Genomic DNA, 23,126 nt, shown 5'->3' on the forward strand with positions numbered 1-23,126 from the left:
TTAAAGATTTGTTAAAAAATAATACGCCTAAGTATTCAAGAAATTGCAAAAGTTCTTGAAAATATTTCACAGATGCCCGTATTTACTAATAATACATATTGGTTCACAAAATAATCTTTTCAAATACCACTCTTCCTCTAAATTTTGCTTGATAAATTTTTTCGTTTTCATACTTAAACTTCTTTATTTAGGGTAAAATCACTCAAACAAACCGAAATGGATAAAATATATTTTATCATTCGGTTTGTTTTCGTAATTTTACCAAATAAAGAAGTTTTCGTGAAAACAAAAAAATTTATCGATAAAATTTAGAGGACTCCTGGTATTACCTTTTAAAATAAAGTTGGTCCCTTTTTTTGTTAAAAGAATCGTGAAAATCACCACGTAATTAGTATCCCAAATAAAATTTATTACGTCTTTACAATTCACTTTAATTGTGTATCTATTGATTAGGTATAATTTATGATCTGTAAGTTTGACCGAATAAAAGTGATCATTTTGGAAAGGATTGTAGTTGAAAGAGTTTGAACAAGTAATTAATCACGCGTGAATGTAGGCTTTGAACAGCAATATCTTAACCAATTTTGGGCATAGGTACAGAAAAACAAAAATTTTAGATTTTTCGTATCACTAATACTTTTTAATTTATTTTGAAAAATACGCATTTTTTTTTCAAAATTTCAAAAAATTTTCTATATTTTCAAACCATTTTTTTTTCGAAAATAAGCACTTTGAACCGGTGAAACTTCCAGAACATATAAACAAGACATAAGTAATGTAAATTTTAAAGGGCTAACAAATAATTTCATTTGTGATGGTAATTAGGGGGTGATTTTCACGATTTTTTTTTACCAAAAATTATTGTACCTTTAATCTTCGAACAATGTAGGCTCGCTCAAATTTTTCAATCTGTTTTTTTTTTTCCAATGTGTGTTAATTTTTTTAAGGTTAAGTCAATATCTACGTCATTCTGGAATATCTTCTTTCTTTTTTTACGTCCCTGATGATACTCTGAGAGGGAAAGTGTTCGGTTTTGATGCTATTAAAAACTTTTATTATAAAACACGAAAATAAAGCTTTTTCCACCTACCTCTACCGAAAGTATACTTTTCCGGACCTGATTGTAGGGAGCAAAGTTGTACTTTTTCTCCCTAGGGAGTAAAAGTAAAAGTGACGTCATTAATTTGACTTGTATTTGACAGTTGACAGTTATATTGTACCTACTTGTTAGTTTTAGTTCTAATAAATTTTGTTGGTTAGTTACATAAGTAAATTAACTAAAAATGAAAAATTGACTTGTTATTTGAGGAAGGTGGAAAAACCATGTGTATAACATGGGAATAAAGTGCCTTTTCCTCCCTTGAATGATTACTTCAGTAAACCTTATTCTCGGGAGGAAAAGTAGCACTTTCCTCCCTTCTTGTTATAAAAAAGCTAATTTTAAATACTTCACTTCGTTTTTTTATAAGCTAGATTTTAACTATGATAAAATACTTACTTCGTGAGATGTTGCAAAAAACGTTTAAAACATTGGTTTTTTTGTTAAAAAATAAACATTTCCCACGCAACTAACTCAAAATTAGTGAAAAACTCTATTAGTGAACAAATTAGTGAATAAATATTCCTTGAATTATCCAGTTTATCCATTTCCGGGCTTATTTTGAACTTCCGGGCCTGTTTTTTCAGCCCCCGAGAAGGGTGGGTAAGCTAAATCCAAGTTTTCAAGTAAATCCGTCATGACGAGGAAAATTACACTCCAACACTGTCATCTATTGGCCTTTTTCGTATATAAAAATGGGACATCTTGGTAATTAGTGCACCCTAATATGTTTGTGTAGATTTTGGCATTGGATCCGACCATCACTTGTAACACCGTTGCCGTATCCTCTATTTTTTCATATTATCACGTTACAATTTTTTGTGATATTATACACGAGCGAGACGCCCTCAAAAAAGCGCTTAGTTTTCGAGATACTGACCACGGAGGTGTGAATGGCTAATTTTATTCTTACTTTATATTTTCGAGGGTGCTGAAAAAGAAAATGAGGTTTATTTTGAATTTTATGTGGGGGAACATTGTCAAAATCGCAATTTTAACCTAAAAATAAATAAAAATTAAATCATCTTTTTTGAGTTTACCTCGCTACAACTCTGTTCCATTTTAATGTTCTTTCCTGAAATTTTTAAAGTATATAGCTCTAACATTTCTGAAGACAACGGTACCTGCTTCAAGTTTTTATTCTTATCATGATGAAGGTTATAAATTTTTCACAGAAAAAGGTGCGGATTTGTGCATTGCAAAGTTTAATCGCAAAAGTTGTGTGACGAAGTTTAAAATTTAGCTTCTTAATCACGTTTATTTGAAAGTGGAGAGTAAAAAGAAGTTTTCTGGTAAGTATCAGATCAAAATGTTTTACAGTAGGAAAAATGAAAGTATACCCATGAATGAACATATAAAACACGCTGTATTTTCCTGTCACCGTCTCATACAAAAAATTGGCCAGCGCAAATACATGTAATAATAATTATTACATGTACTTGCGCTGGGAAATTTTCTTTGTGACACGGTGACAGGAAAATAAAGCGTGTTTTATATGTTCGTTCATGGGTATTCTTTCATTTTTCCGACTGTATAGAAAAAAAAATAGTGCAACTTTTAATGTCGGCATTAGAAATCCCCAATATAACGCTTATTTTTTGAGGGACAGACAATCTAGGTCTAATTTTTCACGTTCAGTACTATCCTTCGATTATAACCTTTCATTTGACACCTCATTTGTCATTCTACCTAGTATAATGACGGAGAAGTAAACGTTCTTATTTTATTATTCTTGTAGGTACATTTAACATTGATTGAAATTATAAAACAAATGGCAAGGCAACACTGTGACGCACAAACATAAGATTCAGCCGTGCGTTACATAGGGTGCACTAATATCCAAGATGTCCTAAAAATGTTTGCTATTTATATTTATCCAACAATAATTTTAAATAGATACCTAATGACTTAATTCTATTTACTTTAATCATAATTACATTTCCTTGATCTTATTGTATAATCTGGAGTTAATCTTGCCGAAGATGATATCACATATCAAATAAAAAAACTTAGACACATAGTACGAGATTCTGTATGGATTTAACGATTTGGCGCCAGAATGGTGATGTCAATAGTTTACAGATACCTATCATCATTAAATTGCTTTAACCTTTCAATAAAGAACATAAAGCGTATTACAAAAATTAGGTAATGTTTTTTGTTGTAGCAGTATTTTAGTGAAATAATTATGTATATACCTTGTAATTATTAAATATAAAATTTCAAGCGTGTTATATAATGTTTTTGGGAAGAAAATTTTAGTGTTTATATAAATATTTGTAAAAGTTAAACAGTGAATTTTTAAACAGAAAACTATAATTTATTACACATCGTTTATTTTTCCAAAACAATATAAATAAAATGATCAAAGCTTTATCCAAATTTTGGATTAATTAGTCTTTTGTCAAGAAGAGGTACTATTGATCATAGAATCATAGCCTCTTAGGTGGTAAATTTTGTTGTCGATATTTTTAAACACTATACAGGGTTCCAGAAACTCTACCGACAAACGAAGACAGGAGATTCCTCAGATAATTTTAAGATATTTTAACCCAATTCACCTAGTCCGAAAATGCTTCCTAAGGGAGCTAGAGCTCTTTGAAGATGGGGTCTTGTAATTAGTTTTTGTCAAATAACTCCAGAACGCTTCCATTGAGAAAAGCAAAAATTGGTACACATATTTATCTTCCAGAGATAAATCGATTTCATGCATTGCAAATTTCTAGTACCGTTCATAGGCGTCCGTTTTGGGTAGGGAAACAGTTATTTTATCACATAACTTTTTATCTTTAATTTTTAAACATTTTTGACTCTGGATTATTAAATTGTGAGGTATTTTACAACTAAAAGATATTCTTGTTTTAAGTCGATAGGATACACCGTTTTCTAGAAAAATAGACTTAAAAATTTTTCATTTTTTGAATTTCCAAAAAAAAATAAAAAAAAACAATTTAGAAATCTGAAAATTGGTACGTTTATTTCAGAGATGAGTCGATTTCATTAATTTCGAATTTCTAGTACGGGTCAAATATGCGTCTTTTTAGGGTAGGTCAACGGTTATTTTATCGCACAACATTATTGTCTTCATTTTTAAGCATTTTGAAAAAAAAATTTTTTTTTCAAATTTAAAAAACGAAAAATTTTTAAATCGATTTTTCTAGAAAACCGTGTGTCCTACCGACTTAAAGCAAGAGTACCTACCTTTTAGTACTAGAATACCTCACAATTTAATAATCCAGTGTCAAAAATGCTTAAAAATTAAAGACAAAGAAGTTATGTGATAAAATAACCGTTGCCCTTCCCAAAACGGACGCCTATGATCGGTACTAGAAATTCGCAATGGATGGGATCGATTTTTCTCTGGAAGATAAATACATGCACCGATTTCAGTTTTTCTAAATTGAAGCGTTCTGGCATCTGGAGGTATTTCAGAAAAACTAATGACAAGACGCCATTTTCAAAGAGCTCTAGCTCCCTTAGAAGCATTTTCGGATTAGGTGAACTGAGTTAAATTGTCTTAAAATTATCTGAAGAATCTCTTGTCTTCGTTTGTCGGTAGAGTTTCTGGACACCCTGTATACAATATACAATATACAATACGTAAGATTTTTCTCGTGGTACTGACCCGATCAGTCAAACCAAAATCTAGATAAATAGTGTAGGAAACAAAGGTTGAACCTTGCAAAATGGACACAAGTCAGGTTTTATTTTTTTTCTGGTATATCAAGAGGTGCTTATTATAAGACTAACTTTTTCTGAAAAAATTTCGCTCCGGAACCTCCCTTTTCACCCCTTTAAAGGGGGTAATTTGTGGTTTTTGCGGAACGTAGCCCTTCCTGTAACTTTTACAAAAAATTTCTTTTACAGAAATATGAAGAGGACTATATTTTCTACGATTTATTTCCAACACCATCTCTCTATCATCCACCGTTTAGCGGGGGTGGCGCCCTAAAATTGACAAGTTTTTAAAAAATATGTTTTTAAAAAAAATATATTTTTCCCTAACTGTAACGGAAATTAAGAAGAAATCCTGCGGCAATTATTCACAAATAATTGACTGATTTTTTGGTATAGGTTTTACTTAAGGATAATTGCCCTTTTTTTAATTACAGGGTGTTACATTTTAAAAAACCTCTTTTTATAACATCTGAACCGTTTATGCTAGAGTAAAAAGACTTTCAGCGATTACCCATGTACTGGTGCTATTTACAAATTTGTATAATGCACCCCCATTTTTTCCCCGGAACCACCCCAAAAAAAAGAAGAATTAATAAATAAATTGATTTTCTTGGAATCCTTCACACACAATGCCCTTTATTAATATGCTTCATACATTATTTTGTGGACGTTATTATTACCCATGCATGGACACCAAAAGCAATTTCCTAGTGTAACCCCTTAAGCAAAAAAAAAATAAATAAAATGGGGGTTGAAAATTTTTTTTTGTTTTTTGCTTTTTGATCCATATGGGCATATGCTTCATCAATAGTGCTTTTCAATAATATATATGGTTATTGCAACATCTCTGCGAAAACCACCCTTATCCTTGAAAATGTACTGCAGAAACTACCCCTATCCCTTGGCGAGCATATTTTTACGATTTTCTCATTACCTATGTATTATTTTTAAACAAAACTTATACAAGGTTAAAGACCACTATTTACTCTAAAAATTATGTCGTATTCATTTTTTCGTATAAGCAACGGTTACGGCACAGTGGCGCCGTAAACCTCATATATGCTTTGGCGGGCTCCAGTTTTTGTTTTTTTTTTCGTCATCTGTTCGTTTTATTGATAAAGTACTTATGCAAAATAAAACAACACAGTGTAACCTACAAATTATGACTTATGCACATTTTACATTATTTGCTCCCCAAAGCCACAGTGGTGGCCCAAAATAAATTTTTGCATATTTTCGCCACCTACATGCATTTTATTGCATTAATGCTACCTTAACAGCACAATATTTACCCTTAGGTGGTCGCTACGTAGTGGCGGATCCAGGGAGGGGTGATGGGGGTGAACACCTCCCCCCCTCTCAAACCAAGTTATATTATTTTCAAACATTATAAAAATATTCATTTATTTTTATAGAAATTTAACCAATTGGCACCCCCCTCTTAACGATGCTGGATCCGCTACTGTCGCTAAAGCATAAAAAGTCATTCTTATAAAAATAATATTAATATTATATAAGTATTTCTATAAAAAAAAATGAATATTTTTATAATCTTCAAATATAATATCACTTGGTTTGAGAGGGGTGGGGGTGATCGTCCCCATCACCCCTCCCTGGATCCAACACTGCTTAGCGACCACTTAGGGGTGAATATTGTGCTATTAAGTTAGCATTAACGCAATAAAATGCGTGTAGGTGGCGAAAATATGAAAAAATTTATTTTGGGCCACCACTGTAGCTTTAGGGAGCAAAGAATGTAAAATGTGCATAGGTCATGATTTGTAGGTTACACTGTGTTGTTTTATTTTACGTAAGTACTTTATCCATAAAACAAACAGATGACGAAAAAATAAACAAAAACTGGAGCCCGTCAAAGCCTATATGAGCTTTACGACGCCACTGTGCCGTAACGGTTGCTTAAACGAAAAAAATGAATAGGACCTAATTTTTAGAGTAAATAGTGGTCTTTAACCTTGTATAAGTTTTGTTTAAAAAAAATGAATAGGTAATGAGAAAATCGTAAAAACATGCTGGATAAGGTATAGGGGTAGTTTCTGCAGTATATTTTCAAGGATAGGGGTGGTTTGCGCAGGGATGTTGCAATAACCATATATATTTTTGAAAAGCACTATTGATGAAGCATATGCCCATATGGATCAAAAAGCAAAAAACAAAAAAAAAATTTTAACCCCCATTTTATTTATTGTTTTTGGCTACAAGGGTTGCACTAGGAAATCGCGTTTAGTGTCCATGCATGGGTAATAATAACTTGCACAAAATGATATATGAAGCATATTAATGAAGGGCATGGTGTATGAAGGATTCCAAGAAAATCACTTTATTAATTAATTCTTCTTCTTTTTTGGGTGGTTCCGGGGAAAAAATGGGGGTGCATTATACAAATTTGTAAATAACACCAGTACATGGGTAATCGCTGAAAGTCTTTTTACTTTAGCATAAACGGTTCAGATGGTATAAAAAGGGGTTTTTTAAAATGTAACACCCTGTAATTAAAAAAAGGGCAATTACCCTTAAGTGAAACCTATACGAAAAAATCAATCATATATTTATGAATAATCTCCGTAGCATTTCTTTTTAATTTCCGTTACAGTTAGCGAAAAATATATTTTTTCTAAAAACATCTTTTTTAAAAACTTGTCAACTTTGGGGCGCCACCCTTGCTAAACGGTGGATGATAGAGAGATGCTGTTGGAAATAAATCGTAGAAAATATAGTCCTCTTCATATTTCTATAAAAGAAATTTTTTGTAAAAGGTACAGGAAGGGCTACGTTCTGCAAAAACCATAAATTACCCCCTTTAAAGGGGTGAAAAGGGGGGTTCCGGGGCGAAATTTTTTCAGAAAAAGTTAGTCTGATAATAAGCACCCCTTAATATGCCAGAAAAAAAATAAAACCGGACTTGTGTCCATTTTGCAAGGTTCAACCTCTGTTTCCTACACTAAAAATTCCAACAGAATTCTGCACCCTTAGTACTCAAATATGAGTAAAAAAAAGATAAGGAAAGGCAGCTTTAGATTTAATTCGATTCGAGGGCCATCACCATTAAGTTTCTTCTTTTCGAAGTCTTTAGAGCCATCTGTGGTGTATCCAGAAGCGGGCGCCTTCTAAAACAAATACGACTCTACCTTACCGATAATAGTCTACGAGAAGTGCAGGGTAAATTGAAGATGAAATTACAAATAAAAATTATGTATGTCTTTGTACTCACTTTATAATGCTCAAACAATTACGCGATCTGGATTTTAATGCATATTTTTGTTTTATAATTCTCGTATTAAAGTTGCGAGTGAAGTTAGGCGTGTTTAATGACAGTATCGATTTTGGGGGCGACCCTCCAGAAGAGAACTAATTCTGGCTGTCCCACTAAGAAACATATTAAAATATGATATGCGTACAGACGCATTAGCGACATCTATCTACAGATAGAGAACATTCTCTCTAGGTCGGAATGCAGAATTCTTGGTAGGTAACTATCTATTGTCTGATAGACCAGGACGGATCTGTTTTGAGGTGGATGTAAGAGGAGGTGGCATTCGGATTTTTGCAGATAAAGTTAGGTGACAACTTCAATAATTATAATTGACTTACGCTCCTTCTCAAATATGACCGGAACAAAAATTTAAAAAATTAAAATATTTAAAAATTTCGACAAACATCTAACTTTTCTATTTTCTTTGCTTATAACTTTAAAACGATTTATTTTGGAACGAAGTCTACAGAAATAAAAATTAAAGTGATAATTTTTGATAATATCCCGTCGTTAAGTATATTACGTCAGATGCCCTTCGTTGCTACGAAAAAATACATTCAGTGACATTAATGACAATTAATGTTTTAAAAGTTATAAAAGTGATGACTTTCAACCGTCAAATATTTATAATAACTGTGTGTGTAATTGTAGTAATTTGTACTTACATAAATAAATTACAATAAAATTTTGGTTTTAAATAGCTTTATTCATGAAATAATCGCAGCAAATTGCACTCGATCTCTAAAATTATTATCGAATTGTTGCCCTCGTGACACTTTGACATAAATTCACTCCCCTCCGGGTCGTGAAATTAAAACTGTCAAAGTGTCACTCGGGAAAAATTCGATAATTTTAGAGCTCTTTTGTAATTACTACTGATAATTAAATTTTGTATATTATACGACTGGTTAAAATACCTTAAATTATTATCATTTCTACAAAGTAGCAATAAATAAAAAATAAGGGGGCAAAATAAGCTTGTTTTGGTCAATGTTTTCCAACCACTTTGGTTGCATTTAGAACTAGAACCTTCGTAATTTGCTTAAAACATTCTTATAACAGACTTAAACCGTCCACCAAATTTTGCAATCTAAAATTTTTTTAAAAAGTTTAAATTTTTTAAAAACTTTCTGAATAAAAAGTAGACCATTTAAAAGGTTGGTAATTTTTTAACATATAAACAGGCGCTCTATCTATCTAATACACCTTACAGAATTATACCGTTTTTGATTATTTGCATTGACAAAAATTAATTTTTTATTGTCAAACAAAGCTATTTGTTTATAAGCCAAAAAATTGTTTATCATTTTAAGACATTACTGAGGCCGCTTAAATAATCCGATTTTATTTCTGTAACGTGTATTAGATAGGTAAAGCGCTTCTTTATGTATATGTAAAAAAATTAGCCAACTTCTAAATGGTCTACTTTTTGTTCAGAAAGTTTTTAAAAAATTTGAACTTTTTTAAAAAAATTTAGATTGCAAATTTATTATGCAAAATCTATTAGGTCGATTTTTTGTCCAGATAAATAAGGTTTTTCTCGTGACACATCCCCCTCCAGGCCGAAACCAAATTTTTTGAGTAGTATGGACATCTATATTATTAACCTATATGTTTCCTGCAGCCGATTTTGATGATATACATAGTTATAAACAAATGAAGATCGAAAAACGGTAAATTATCGCTCTTTTCGTCTATTACCAAAAAGTTAAGCACTTTAAACAAATTTGAGAGTAAGAAACTCATAAGTCGTATAAAAAACTTCAATATGGCATTCGCTGAATATGTCCAACCTTATTGGTTGCTTAGAAAATTGCAAAATAAATCATAAATATTGAGTTTCTATAAATATTCGTAACTTAGGTAAAAATTAACTTAGAATCTTCTTATTACGCGGAATGCCAAGACTTCTTGTACTTAAATTATATTTTAAATTTCAAAGCAATTGGTCAAATAGTTTAAAAGTTATTTAATTTAATTTTCCCAAATTCATTTTTTTTGCAACACTATAAGTCAGAAAATTATGAGGTTATTTCAGAACATTTATACTATTACCTTAATTAAAAATAAATGACAAAAAATAATTTTAAACAGTGTAAAATTATTTTGCAAAAACATGTCCATTTTTTGCTTACTTATAAACAATTAGAATAAATTTTTAACCGTTACCCGTAGAAAAATTATTTTTTCATATTTAGAAAGACTGAATTTTTATACACATTTAGAAAGAAAAACAACTGTTCTAGGACATTTAGGGACAAAGTTAGCCCCCCCATTTTTTTAATTCACATGTTTTTGCAAAATTATTTTGCAATATCTATAATTATTTTTTGTCATTTTTTTTACATTAAATTAATACTGTAAATTTTCTTCTTTCATAAACTATACAAAATATTACTGTAACTTCATCATTTTCTGACTTACAGTGTTGCAAAAACAAGAATGTGTGTGTACTTTGTACGCACGTAAGAAGTTATACTTCTACTACATATTATGTGATTTTTAAGACTATACCAAAAATTTAAAAAAATAAAAGAATAAAATGCACACAAACACATTGAAAAATGCCACAAAGAAAAAATGATTTCTGGACGATAATAATTGTTGGCAAAAATTTTAAATACGCATTTGCTGAAAAAAAAATTATATAACAAATATACTTACAATCATAATATGCATAAAAAAATAAAAAAATAAAACTTGCATCGGGAATTGAACCCTTGAATTTCGTGCCGCTTTGACTCGTAATCGAAGCGTAGACTCACTCGTCCAATCGCACATTATTTATCATGTGGAAAAATACGGTAACTGAACGTTTTACTGTTTGACAATTGTTTTGAAAATTATGTAGTTTAAATTTTGTGGAAGAAAATATAAAAATATAACAAAACAGTAAGAAAACAATATATTAGATGAAGATTGGTAGAACTTTTGTTGGTAATCAAATTAAGTATGTAAATCAAAGCATTACATACCTACTAGATAAATAAATCTACGCCAAAAAATCATAATTTAAAAATAAAAATCGAACCTAATTTGGGATTTCTCTCTAAAATCCGCATTCTTGAGAAAATAAATGTATGTATTTCAACCTAATCCAAATGTATAATTACAATATGATTATAATAAAAACTAGGTACTTACCAAATTAGAATGAGTTTTCCTTGTCCAAAATAGTCCAAAACTTCAAAAATATAGGTATATGAAAACTATTTAAAAAGGCAGTATAACTATTAACTAACTTTTGTTTGTTGTTTCTTTTCACACAAATTTTAAAACGCAACAACCATAAATAATCTAACTACAGCTGTGCCACAGCCACCATATTGAATAATTTTTGACATGTCATTTGAACATCCAATCAGAACAAAGTTATAATGCGCATGCGCCCGGTCGCTAGGTTTTCCCATATAAAAATTTACGCTCTATCGCCGGTAAAGAAGTATAACTTCAAAAATTAATTTTGGATAAACAAATTAAATAACTTTTAAACTATTTGACCAATTGCTTTGGAATTTAGGGTGTGATTTAAGCACCATAAGTCTCAGCATTCCTTGTAATAAGAAGGTTCTAAGTTAATTTTTACATAAGTTATGAATATTTATAAAAACTCAAAATTTATGATTTATTTCGCAATTTTCTAAGTAGCCAATAAGGATAGACATATTCAGCGAACGCCATATTGAAGTTTTTTATACGATTTATGAGTTTATTACTCTCAAATTTGTTTAAAATGCCCAATTTTTTAGTAAGAGAAAAAAAAGTGAAAATTTACCGTTTTTTGATCTTCATTTGTTTATAACTATGTATATCATCAAAATCGGCTGCAGGAAACATATAGGTTATTATTATAGATGACCATATTACTCGAAAAATTTGGTTTCAGCCTGGAGGGGGATGTGTCACCAACACGATATTTTTTTTCCTTATTTCTCTGAACTATTTAATGAAATTTGGTAAACGGCTTAAGTATGCTAGAAGAATTTTCTACGCGAATTACTGAGGTTCTAAGTGCCACCGAAGTGGTTAAAAAACTTTTAATAACAACAGATACATATTTATTGCTATATTGCAGAAAGGGTAATACTTTAAGACATTTTTAAGCAGTCGTATATCTCAATTATCTTTATTTTATTTATGTACGACTTATTTCCAAAACGAATCGTTCTAAAGTTATAAGCAAAGAAATTAGAAAAAAATTTATGTTTTTCGAAATTTTTAAATATTTTAATTTTTTTATTAATGTTGCTGGCATATTTGAGAAAGCGCATAAGTCAATTATCATTATTGAAGTTGTCACCTAACTTTATCTGCAAAAATTCGAATGCCACCTCTCACATCCAAAAATAAACGTTTTTTCACAGATCAGCCCTGGTAGAATACAGCCAAATAAATAGCAGATATGGGAGAATCTACAATATACATTCATCATCTGCCCGCGTATCTAGTTACAATTTCAACAGAATGCTGCATCATTATTACTCAAATATGAGTAAAATAAATATTTTCAAATTTTTATAAATAAATAAAAATAATATTTTAAAATTTGTAAAAAGCTCAGGTAATAGATATTCACCAAGGATTTTGCATTCCGTCCTACAGATAATTTTCTCTTTAAAAATGTGTGTACCATTTTTATATATTCGGCTGCAATACGAAGGAAAAACAATCTTACTTTTTAATTAGAATAAGGAGTGCAGCCAGTCCCTTTAACTGCAATTTTCTGCTCTTATTGGAGCTTCATCAGAAGGAACGTAGGCACTGTTCTCCCACTTCATAGGAGAAGGCACTTCATAGGAGAACAGTGCCTACGTTCCTTCTGATGAAGCTCCAATAAGAGCAGAAAATTGCAGTTAAAGGGACTGGCTGCACTCCTTATTCTAATTAAAAAGTAAGATTGTTTTTCCTTCGTATTGCAGCCGAATATATAAAAATGGTACACACATTTTTATTTTATTTTCTTATTACTCAGTAGAGTAACTATGGTGCATCTTTCAGTTCCTAACCGGCTGCAGACGGGGGATTTGAATTGCAAAGTTTAGAATTCCTTCCCTATCGTCTTTACTGCAGCATCCATATGACTTGCAAATTGTAGAAGTCTTGGAGGTGTATACATGGGGATGTACCAGTAAGTTTTCAATTTAAAAATCTTTTAGTAATTTTTGATATTTTTCAATATTAATTATTTGCTATTAGGATTGAAAGCTTGCTTCGTATATAATTTTCTCTTTCTTCAGCTACATGTCGCTAACGCGTCCGTACGCATCCAATATTTTATTGTTTTGCTTAGTGGGACAGCCAGAATTAATTCGATTTGGAATATACCACAGGCGGCTCTGAAAACACTGAAAAGTAGAAAACTGGGTCAGTTGATGGTGGTTGTCCTCGAATCGAATGAAATATAAAGTTGTCAGATGTACTTATACCTAAGTCATATCAAAACCTTCAAAATAAATGTCGTTTTTTATGTCCGTATCCTTATTTGTTGCTTAGAAAATTTCGGTTTTTTATATTTACTTTTTTAAAAAAGGTATTAGAATTTTCATATTACATAGAATGTTGCGTGTTGTAGTGCTTAAAAAATATGGAATATTTTAAGCACTACAACACGCAACATTCCATATAATATAATAAACCGGGAGATATTAACAGAAGTTCACCCAAGTTCAACCACGATTTTCTAAGTCCTGCCCTTTGCAATACTGGAAGGTTAGAGAAGGTACTTACAATTTGTGAAAAAATCCACGGGTTTCCTGTGACATTTTTCTGTGAAAATTAGATTTTCCATGAATAAAAAAATTGGTAGTTGCGATGAATTTTTAAGTCCTGCCATATCCATAGAATAACAGGATACTATCTATTTTATGAAGAAATTTTTTTGGGCAGGACGGTCGTAAAAGGACTAAGGGAGTATACATATATACAAACATGTAATGAAAATAATGAAATTTTCATGATTTTCTAAGTCCTGCCAACTTAATAAATTAATTATATTTATTTCAAAATGACCAAAAAAAATATTGGCATGACGTCACCTAATGTTTAACTGCACTTGTTTCTTGGAAAATTTTGTATAAAATTTTAACTCTGGTTCCGTGATTTTCTAAGTCATAAAATAAATTTTGTTACAAAATAAATAATTTCAGTATACATTATGCAAAATGGCAGGATGTTTAGTTACCCCTTTTTTACTATATATAGTTAAAAAATTTGTAAGAAAATTCGTGGAAAATTACATGAATTTCTAAGTCATGCCATTTCGCACATATCTCAAGAAGGTTAATATAAATCTATTTTCAAAGAGGCAGGATGGTTGTATAGTTATTTCGTATAAAAAAATTAAATTATCTGTCTGTAAAATTATTTCAGGGTGTTATACAAACATATTCATATCACCACATTTTTATTGAGTCATACCATGTCGATTATGCTTAAAAAACACTAATCTAAAACCGTTTACAACTTTACAAATGTCATCAGACCATCTGGTTGGCGGACGACCTCTACTTCGATATGCTTCGTCTAGAAGAAGCATATCGAAGTCTTGTAATTAGTTTCTTTAAAATAGCTGCAGAACGCTTTTATTTGGAAAAACGAAAACTGGTACACTTATTTATCTTCCAGAGGTCAATTGTCAAATGTCAATTATCAATTGTCAATTTTTAGTACCGGTCATAGGGGTCCGTTTGGGTACGGAAACGGATATATTAACGAATAACTTTTCTGTCCAACTTTTAAGCATCTCTGACACTGGATTATTGAATTCTGGGATAGTTTTGTACTAAAAGGTACTTTTCCTTTAACTCAGAAGAATACGCAGTGTTCTAGAAAAATCGATGTGAAAAATTTTTCGTTTTTTGGTTTTTTGAGTTTAAAAGAATTTAGAAAAATTATATTTAGAAAAACGAAAACTGCTACGTTTATTTCTCTTCCAGAGATGAATCGATTTTATCAATTGTGAATTTCTAGTACTGGTCAGTGGTCATAGGCCTCCGTCTATTTAAAAGTACGCCCACCAATGAAACGAGTGTGATTCATGTGCCTGAAACTTTTTTATCTTCGAGAGGCCCCACACCAAAGAAACATGAAACATAAAACATGAAACGTAAAACACGTTTCATGAAAATAAAACACAGCTAAACAAATAGAAGTCCGCACACACAAGAAGCGAGTGTGATTCATGCACATAAAACATTTTTATCTTGGTGAAATCTGTTTCAGGAAAGAGATCGTGTTGTATTTTTCGGTTTCAGTTTCATTGTTTTGGACAGTTAATTACGTGCATAATATGAATTCCGACCAAGAATTTAATATTGCATTGGTTTCTGCTGTAAAGTAGAACGAAGAGTTGTACAATTATAACCTGGAGAGGTACTCGAATAGGTAATGATAAGAAAATATCAGTTTTCTTTAAAACAGGACCCACAATAAAACAATGTAGATGTTTGAATACTCAGTCTATAAAATGATTTAAATTTGGGAAGATGATTACTTAGTTCGTTTGCAACCAAATACGTACTATGGTTATGGTGTTGGGCAGTAATAAAAAGTTGCCACAAGAGTAACAACCTCGTCATAATTACTTTCCATTGTTGGCTATACAAATTTTCATTTTGTTTCTTTGATTAGTATATAATATGAAACGGTTTCGTCCTTCACAATTCATTTTGTTTCATGTTTTACCTTTTATGTTTTTATTTCACGTTTCTTTGATCTGCGGCCTCCCTTAGACAGTAATAGAGGTTTGCCATGACAGCAACGACCTCGTCATAACTTTCCATTGTCGACTATACAAATTTTATTTTTGTTTCTTCGATTAGTATATCACATGAAATCAAATGTTTTTTCACAATTTATTTGTTTCTTATTTCAAGTTTCATGTTTCACGTCTCATGTTTCACGTTTTATGTTATTTTAATCTGCCTTAGGAAGCATTTTCAGATTAGGTGAATTGTGTTAAATTGCCTTAAAATTATCTGAGGAATCTCCGGTCGTTATTTGTTAGAGTTTCTGGACACCCTGTATGTTGTTAGTGGTAGATATTATCCTGATATTGTAGATAGTATCCTGATATTGTTTCCTATATTTGATAGCAAAATGTACTAACACTAACAACACCAGAATAAATCGATTTTTAAATCCAGCATCTATCTACTTGCAACTTTTTGCATTGTGTTCAGGATAACATCAGGAAAGGGTGTATAATATAAAAATGGGTGGAAATTGCATTTTAGTGCATAAGATGCATCCAAAAGTGCATAAACCTGTCAAAATCAGTGTATGAAGGGCAAAATTTTGTTATTTGGGAGGTTTATGGAGTTACGAATACGCAAGCAGAACCGACCTCAGAATCATCTAGTGCCCAGAGTTGCTGCTAAGGCACGTCATCTGGAGTTTCGTGGGATATCGGCAATAAATTAAAAAAAACAGAATATTCGATGGTTTTTGGGATGGCCGAACACGAATATGACATTACAACCGACCCTCGGAGCACCTGGTGCCCAGGGTGACTGATCTCGAATTTAAGAGAGTTTTTCGGGGTCGATTCTGATGGCGTATTCAGTTCAGCAACCACAAAACTCTTCGAGTAATCTACTTGCATCACTTTAGTGTCTGAAAGCCTCGAAATTTAAGAATACGGCGTGTATATCAGTCACCTCGAGCACTAGGTAAAGATCTGTTCTAATGTGACATTCTTGTTCAGAAACCCCAAAAACCACCTGAGTAATCTGTCTGTATCAATTTACTGCCGAAATTAATATATAAATATGGTATAGAAAATACTTAGCAAATAAAAAGGTACCATAAAATATCATTTTATTATAATACTAAAATACAGGGTGTCCCATTTAAGAAAACTAAGAAAATAGTCATTCCGAGTTTCAAGTTTCAACCAACCCCGTATACTAAAATTAAACATTTTGGTATACTATTATTAACTGACAATAGTAGACTATATTAAAAATCGTTTAAACATAAATTAATAGAAGTTTGGATATCAAATCACTAACAATATGTATAGGGTGTGAATGTTCCTACAAAATTAAAAAAAAAAACGTAATTATATTTTAAACTACCTCGTACAATATTTCGAAACACTATATTTTATTAAAGAGAACATCGAGTAGAATCCAAAAATGTAAAAATATACAGGGTATTCCATTTAAGAAAACATAAATTTTTGTCACCCTGTGAAAACGGGTAGCCCTGTATATTAGAAAATACTGTTAAATTATAGTCCTATCTGTGGCACATGTTTTACCTAAATAACTTTTTTCGTATATCTTACGACAAACGAGTAATTGGACTAGCCCACACTAATGCCCCACCCTGTATACAAAATAACCATAAAACCATCCTGCCTCTTTGTATATAGACTTATATTAAGATTCTTGAAACATGTGCAAAATGGCATGACTTAGAAAATCGTTGACTTTTTCACGAATTTTCTTACAAATCTAGGACTCCTGCCACAAGAACCGTTTAACCTTCCTGCCGAGTACCGAAAAGGTATTGATTGTATTTGAGTATTATAACTTTTTAAAGGCAGGACTTAGAAAATCACGAAATCAGGGTGAAAATTTTCCGCAGAATTTTCCAAGGGACAAGTATACTTAAACATTAGGAGACGTCATGCCAATATTTTTTTTGATCATTTTGAAATAAATATGTTTAGTTTATTAAGTTGGCAGGACTTAGAAAATCATGAAAATTTCATTATTTTCCTTACATGTTTGTATACATATATACTCCGTTACCCCGTTTGCAACCCTCCTGCCCAAAAAAATTTCTTCATAAAATCGATAGTATCCTGTCTATCTACGGATATGGCAGGACTTAGAAATTCATCGCAAAACCCTATTTTTATTTTTTGGGAAAATCTAATTTTTACAGGAAAATGTCACAGGAAATTTGTGGATGTTTCCAAAGATTGTAAGTACATCGTCTACCCTTCCAGTATTGCAAAAGGCAGGACTTAGAAAATCGTGGCTGAACTTCTGTATAATATCTCCCAGTCTATAAAGGTTCTAAGATCATTTATTTGACAAACGTTATTATAGAAAACCAAAATTTTTTGCCAAAAATATCGTTGTTTTGTGATACCAAAAGTCAAAAATCGTTAAAACTAAAAAAACTCGACAGCGTTACCTCAAGAAACTCATAAGCTAATAAAATATTTTTTTATATAAGTATGTAAAATTTTTTGCTTCACGTGATCAACAGCGAGTTCTGATCTCCACCGCAAAATCCATTTTTTTAGGTGCCTGGAAAAATTGACCACTACTGGCTTATTTCTCAATATCTTGCTTTGATTTTTTTTAATATTCTTTCAATTGTACTAAATATGTTTATTTAATTTAAAAATATAATAATTTTATCGTAGTGTCAAAAAGATTTTCAAAAATGAGCTTAAAATATTGATTTTTAAATTATACCCACCTCTTAAAATAATACATTTTATTATTTACCTTTATGCGATGTTATATAGGGTCAATTTTACGATCAATTTTACGATTGTATAAATTTTTCTGTAATTTCTGTAATTTCTGTATTTCTACAGTGCGCTGGAATTACCCCCTATATTAACTCATTTATCTTTAGCAGATAAGCAAAACGCTTGGACAGGTCGATTTTTAAAATAGTCATAGTATATTATAGTAATAGTATCAATTTTTCGAACTTTACGCGTCCCTCTTCAGGTGACAGTCATAACTTTAATTTTTTTAAATGGGAAAGTACATCATGTGACACCTCATTTAAAAGGCTTTGAAATACTGATCACAAAAATGTATAATATTTGGGCAAAATTTCGTTCAAATGATTTTTAAATGCATTCATTGTTTTTGAAATCTTAGAAAATTAATGAGTATTTTTAAAAAACTTAAGCGCAGAATAAAAGATTACATTATTACCGAGGGCCGAAAGTCCCTTAGATTAAACAAAAAGTTTATTTTGCATAATATATTTGAAATTAAAAATCATACTAAATTTTCTCTTCGTTTTCACCCCTAAACTTATTAAAATAAACATTATAGAAGTTTTTAGGGACTTTCGTCCCTCGATAATCATGTAATCTTTCATTCTGCCTTTCAATTTTTCAAAAATTCTTAGCAGTTTTCTCAGGATTCAAAAAAAAATTAATGCATTTATAAAGCATTGGACCGAAATTTTGCGCAGGTATTATACATTTTTGTAATCAGTATTTCAAAAGATTTTAAATGAGGTCACATGATGTACTTTCTCATTTAAAAATTTAAAATTATAACTGTCACCTGAAGAGGGATCGCGTAAAGTTCGAAACATTGATGCTATAATATACTATGATTTTTTTTAAAAATCGACCTGTTCGAGCGTTTTGCTTATGTGCTAAAAGTAAATAAGTTAATACGTGGGGGGTAACACTTATTCCAGCGCACTGTATAAAGATATGTTTATGTTTCCGTTTTACTAAGAGAACACTTACCACAACACAGTTATGAAAAAAAAATTAACAGACCAACGGAACATCAAAACATAAGTTTTTTTGTATAACAATTTAACTATTCGTTACAGGATTCTGGGAAAAAACAATTAAAAACAAAATTTATTCTGAGTCACTACAATTAAACTAGAGAGCCAATAAAATAACTAACCTAGAAAGATAAAGCAACACACAGATACTTACCAAATAAACAGCAACGAAAAGCGTAATAAAAGTTTTTGACTGCCACATGTTGAAAATGATTCGTAAAACACTATTATGTTTATGATTCACTTTATAATTTCTTTTATGTAATGTCTAACTAGATGCCGAAATGTTAACTATTTTATTTTAATTAATGGATTATGCTGTTGACCATACTGGTGTACTAAAAGTTTAAATACTTTAAAATAAAAGATGTATTATGCTGCTTCCATAAAACGCAATGAAAGTGAAAAAACATAAACAAAGCTTAATTTGAGATTGAACAGTTCCATTTATATATACCTTAAGCACTGACATGCGGTATGCCATACCGCGCCGAAAATATATTTTGTTGAAAAGATTCCTAGAACACCATCTGTATATAGGGTGGGTCGAAAAAAAAAATAACGTTAAATTTTTTAATCGCTATACCGCGGAAAACTTACCTTTGGGGTATATAAGTAAAATGCAAAGTGAAATAAAGTTATATATTGAACTCCAGCTAGCGCATCCTTCCTAAAAATTTAGTTTTTTCAGTAATCAAGACATTTTTCAATTATTTTTACAATCTTTAGCTAATAATATTTGAACGTTCTATAGTGAAAACTGTTTAGTTAATACCTAGTTTAAAAAATTGGAAATAAATTTGAAACAGGCAATATTTTTTAATTTGCGGTAGCGCAAAATACTCAAAAATTGGTAAAATTCACATATTAGCACGTTAAAAGAAGGTGTGGTCCAGCAACTAGTATGTTGTGTTGGGTGTTAATAGCACAATCCATTTTTTGTTCTTTTACTTTACACTCCATTTAATTGGAATAGAATTATTATAGTGTGTTTAAAGTTATAAAAGATATAAATAAAACAACGTTTCATTAAAACAAAAAATAAACCAAATTGAAGCCAAACAATGTCAAAAAATTAAATGAAATTTTGACTTTAGAAGAGTTTTTTACTCACTATTTCTGAGTGGGTACGTTGAAGCTGCGCTTGCTGTCAAACTTGACGTAATGGGATGACTTGACGTAATGAATGTAACTTGATGTAATGAACTTGACGCAATGGTGTGTGACGGTACCGTTACTAACACGGGTTGGAAAAATGGTGTGATTCGTTCTATTGAAGAAAACGTAAAAAGTCCACTGCAGTTTGCATTATGCCTTTTGCATTTCAACGAGTTGCCGTTCCGGCATTTATTTCAAATCCTGTAAGTGTTGATTGTGAATTACCAGACATTAATCGCAATCTTTTGAGTAAAGATCAACAGTATTTTCTGGACATAAGTTGTTCGATAAAGTCAGGCATCTGCCCTGTGGACTTATCTGTTCGAGAACCGGATCCACTTTCCCACTCTCGATGGTTGACTACTGCTAACAGAGTTTTGAGAATGTATGTAAGTGTGCAAATTCCTTCAGTTGAACATAAATTAGTATCCTTCATTCAATCATACATGCCTGTATGGTTTAAAATAAAGAACAGCAAATACATAACAGATGGACCTGAACATGTTTTTAAGGCTATCAAATCAACCAGATTTCTACCAGCGAATTTGATTAAAAAAGTTGATCCTGTAATCGAAAAAAATGCATTTTTTTCCACCCATAAAATTTGATACTGAGGATGAGAGTTGATGAAAGGAAGCACATAAGAGAATTAGGATTCCGAAGAATAATCAAAGTAAGGATTCTAGCTACAAAAACAGAAACAATTAGGGTTTTTCGACCTCCAATTCGACCTGTTCCACTTTCATGCGACTGGCTATACTGAATTAATTGATTGGAACACCACTGAAATTACACCACCACCACTGTTACGGAGAATCTCTGATGATAAAGATTGGGTTAAAATAACTGCTGGTGAAACACCCGATGATTGGAACTTTGGAAAATTTCCATGTCATACTCAAGCCGTGGAACGCTAGGTCAAGTTAGTGACTGAGGCATATAAAAAAGTCGTCGGTGCTAATGAACGAGATGGTTTCATAAGATCTGCCGTAGCATCCAGAGCTTCGATGCCAAAGTTTGACAGCAAGCGCAGCTTCAGCGTACCCACTCAGAAATATTGAGTAAAAAAAGACTCTTTCTAAAGTTAAAATTTCATTTAATTAATTGACATTGTTTGGATAGAAATTGGTTTTTTTGGTTCAATTAAACATGTTATTAAAATTATAAGTTGTTTTATTTATATCCTGTATAAAAAGACACTACAGTAATTATATTTCAATTAAATGGAGTGTTAAATAAAAGAACAAAAAATTGATTGTGCTAATTAGCTTTGTTCCAGCAGAATTTTGAACTGATTCAGAATCGTACTGAGCGTGCGCTTTACATAAAACCGTACGCGTTTTATGTAAAGCGCACGCTCAGTACGATCCTGAATCAGTTCAACATCGGTTCAACATTCTGCTGGAACAAAGCTATTAACACCCAACACAACATACCAGACCACGCCTTCTTTTTGAGTATTTTGCGCTACCGCAAATTAAACGATATGGTCTGTTTCAAATTTATTTCCTATTTTTTAAACTATTAATTAAAGAGTTTTCACTATAGCACGTTCAAATATTATTGGCTAAAGATTGTAAAAATAATTTAAAAATGCCTTGATTTAAAAAAAAAACTAAATTTTAGGTATGATGCGCTAGCTGTAGGTTCAATATATAACTTTATTCTACTTTGCATTTTACTTATATACCCCAAGGGCAAGTTTTTCGTGGTATAGCGATTAAAAAATTAAACATTATTTTTTTTCGACCCACCCTACTGTATAATACCTTCGAGTGGTATATGGAGTTATACCTGCTCCCAACTGCTGCAGTTTTAGTGTGGTTTAGTCTTTGAGCTACGTTGACGTAAGGTTTCTTGCGGTACTATGTCCGTTTCTTGTCAGTGTTCACGTTTTTATAGTTAAAAGAAGTCAATTGAGTATTCTTTCGCTATTAGTATGGCAGCAAGTTCAGCCACTTGTTCTACTTTCAAGTCCTTTCGACATTATTTTACTATTTTTTAGTTACCAATACTCGTTTTTTGTAAGAACGCCAATTTCATGGCGTTGCTTTCTTGAAGCTATGCCATGGCGCCTCTTCCGTGATGCCTTGTCGTCGCGCTACTTCCGTGACGTTCGCCTCAGAATTTTACTAAAGAGAAAAAGTAATGCATTGTCAGCATAGAAGCTTCCCTTCAAAAGCCCTAATTATAGTATTCTGTATATTAAAAAATAAGCAGTTGATATTTTTAGGTTCTGCTTAGCAAAAGGACCTTTCCTTGAGAGCTGTTCCCTATCAAAGCTGCTCTCAAAGGCAGCTAAAACAAAAGTATACGAGTACAAAACTATAATTCGCCCCATAATGTATGCAGGTGATACGTAAACACGGAACCAGCTTGTAACAAAAAAATATTAGTCTTAGCACGGAA

The 23,126-nt window shown here is 31.4% G+C and overlaps 1 protein-coding gene across 6 annotated transcripts in view; it reads right to left on the bottom strand.

Moving 5' to 3' along the window:
* Nucleotides 1-23,126, bottom strand: part of LOC114331602 (ADAMTS-like protein 4) — a 470,719-nt gene that overhangs the window by 398,834 nt on the left and 48,759 nt on the right. For 3 of the 6 annotated variants that reach the window (XM_028281212.2, XM_028281204.2, XM_028281206.2), the window contains exon 2: nt 19,714-19,897. In XM_028281212.2, the coding sequence (XP_028137013.2) occupies nt 19,714-19,761 (48 nt within the window). In that variant the 5' untranslated portion in view covers nt 19,762-19,897. Of the gene's footprint in view, nt 1-19,713; nt 19,913-23,126 lie in introns of all 6 variants that reach the window. The other 3 variants (XM_028281210.2, XM_028281207.2, XM_028281205.2) reach the window with 3 other exon arrangements.

The sequence above is a fragment of the Diabrotica virgifera genome, chromosome 2 (assembly GCF_917563875.1).
Source record: "Diabrotica virgifera virgifera chromosome 2, PGI_DIABVI_V3a".
NCBI lineage: Eukaryota > Metazoa > Arthropoda > Insecta > Coleoptera > Chrysomelidae > Diabrotica > Diabrotica virgifera.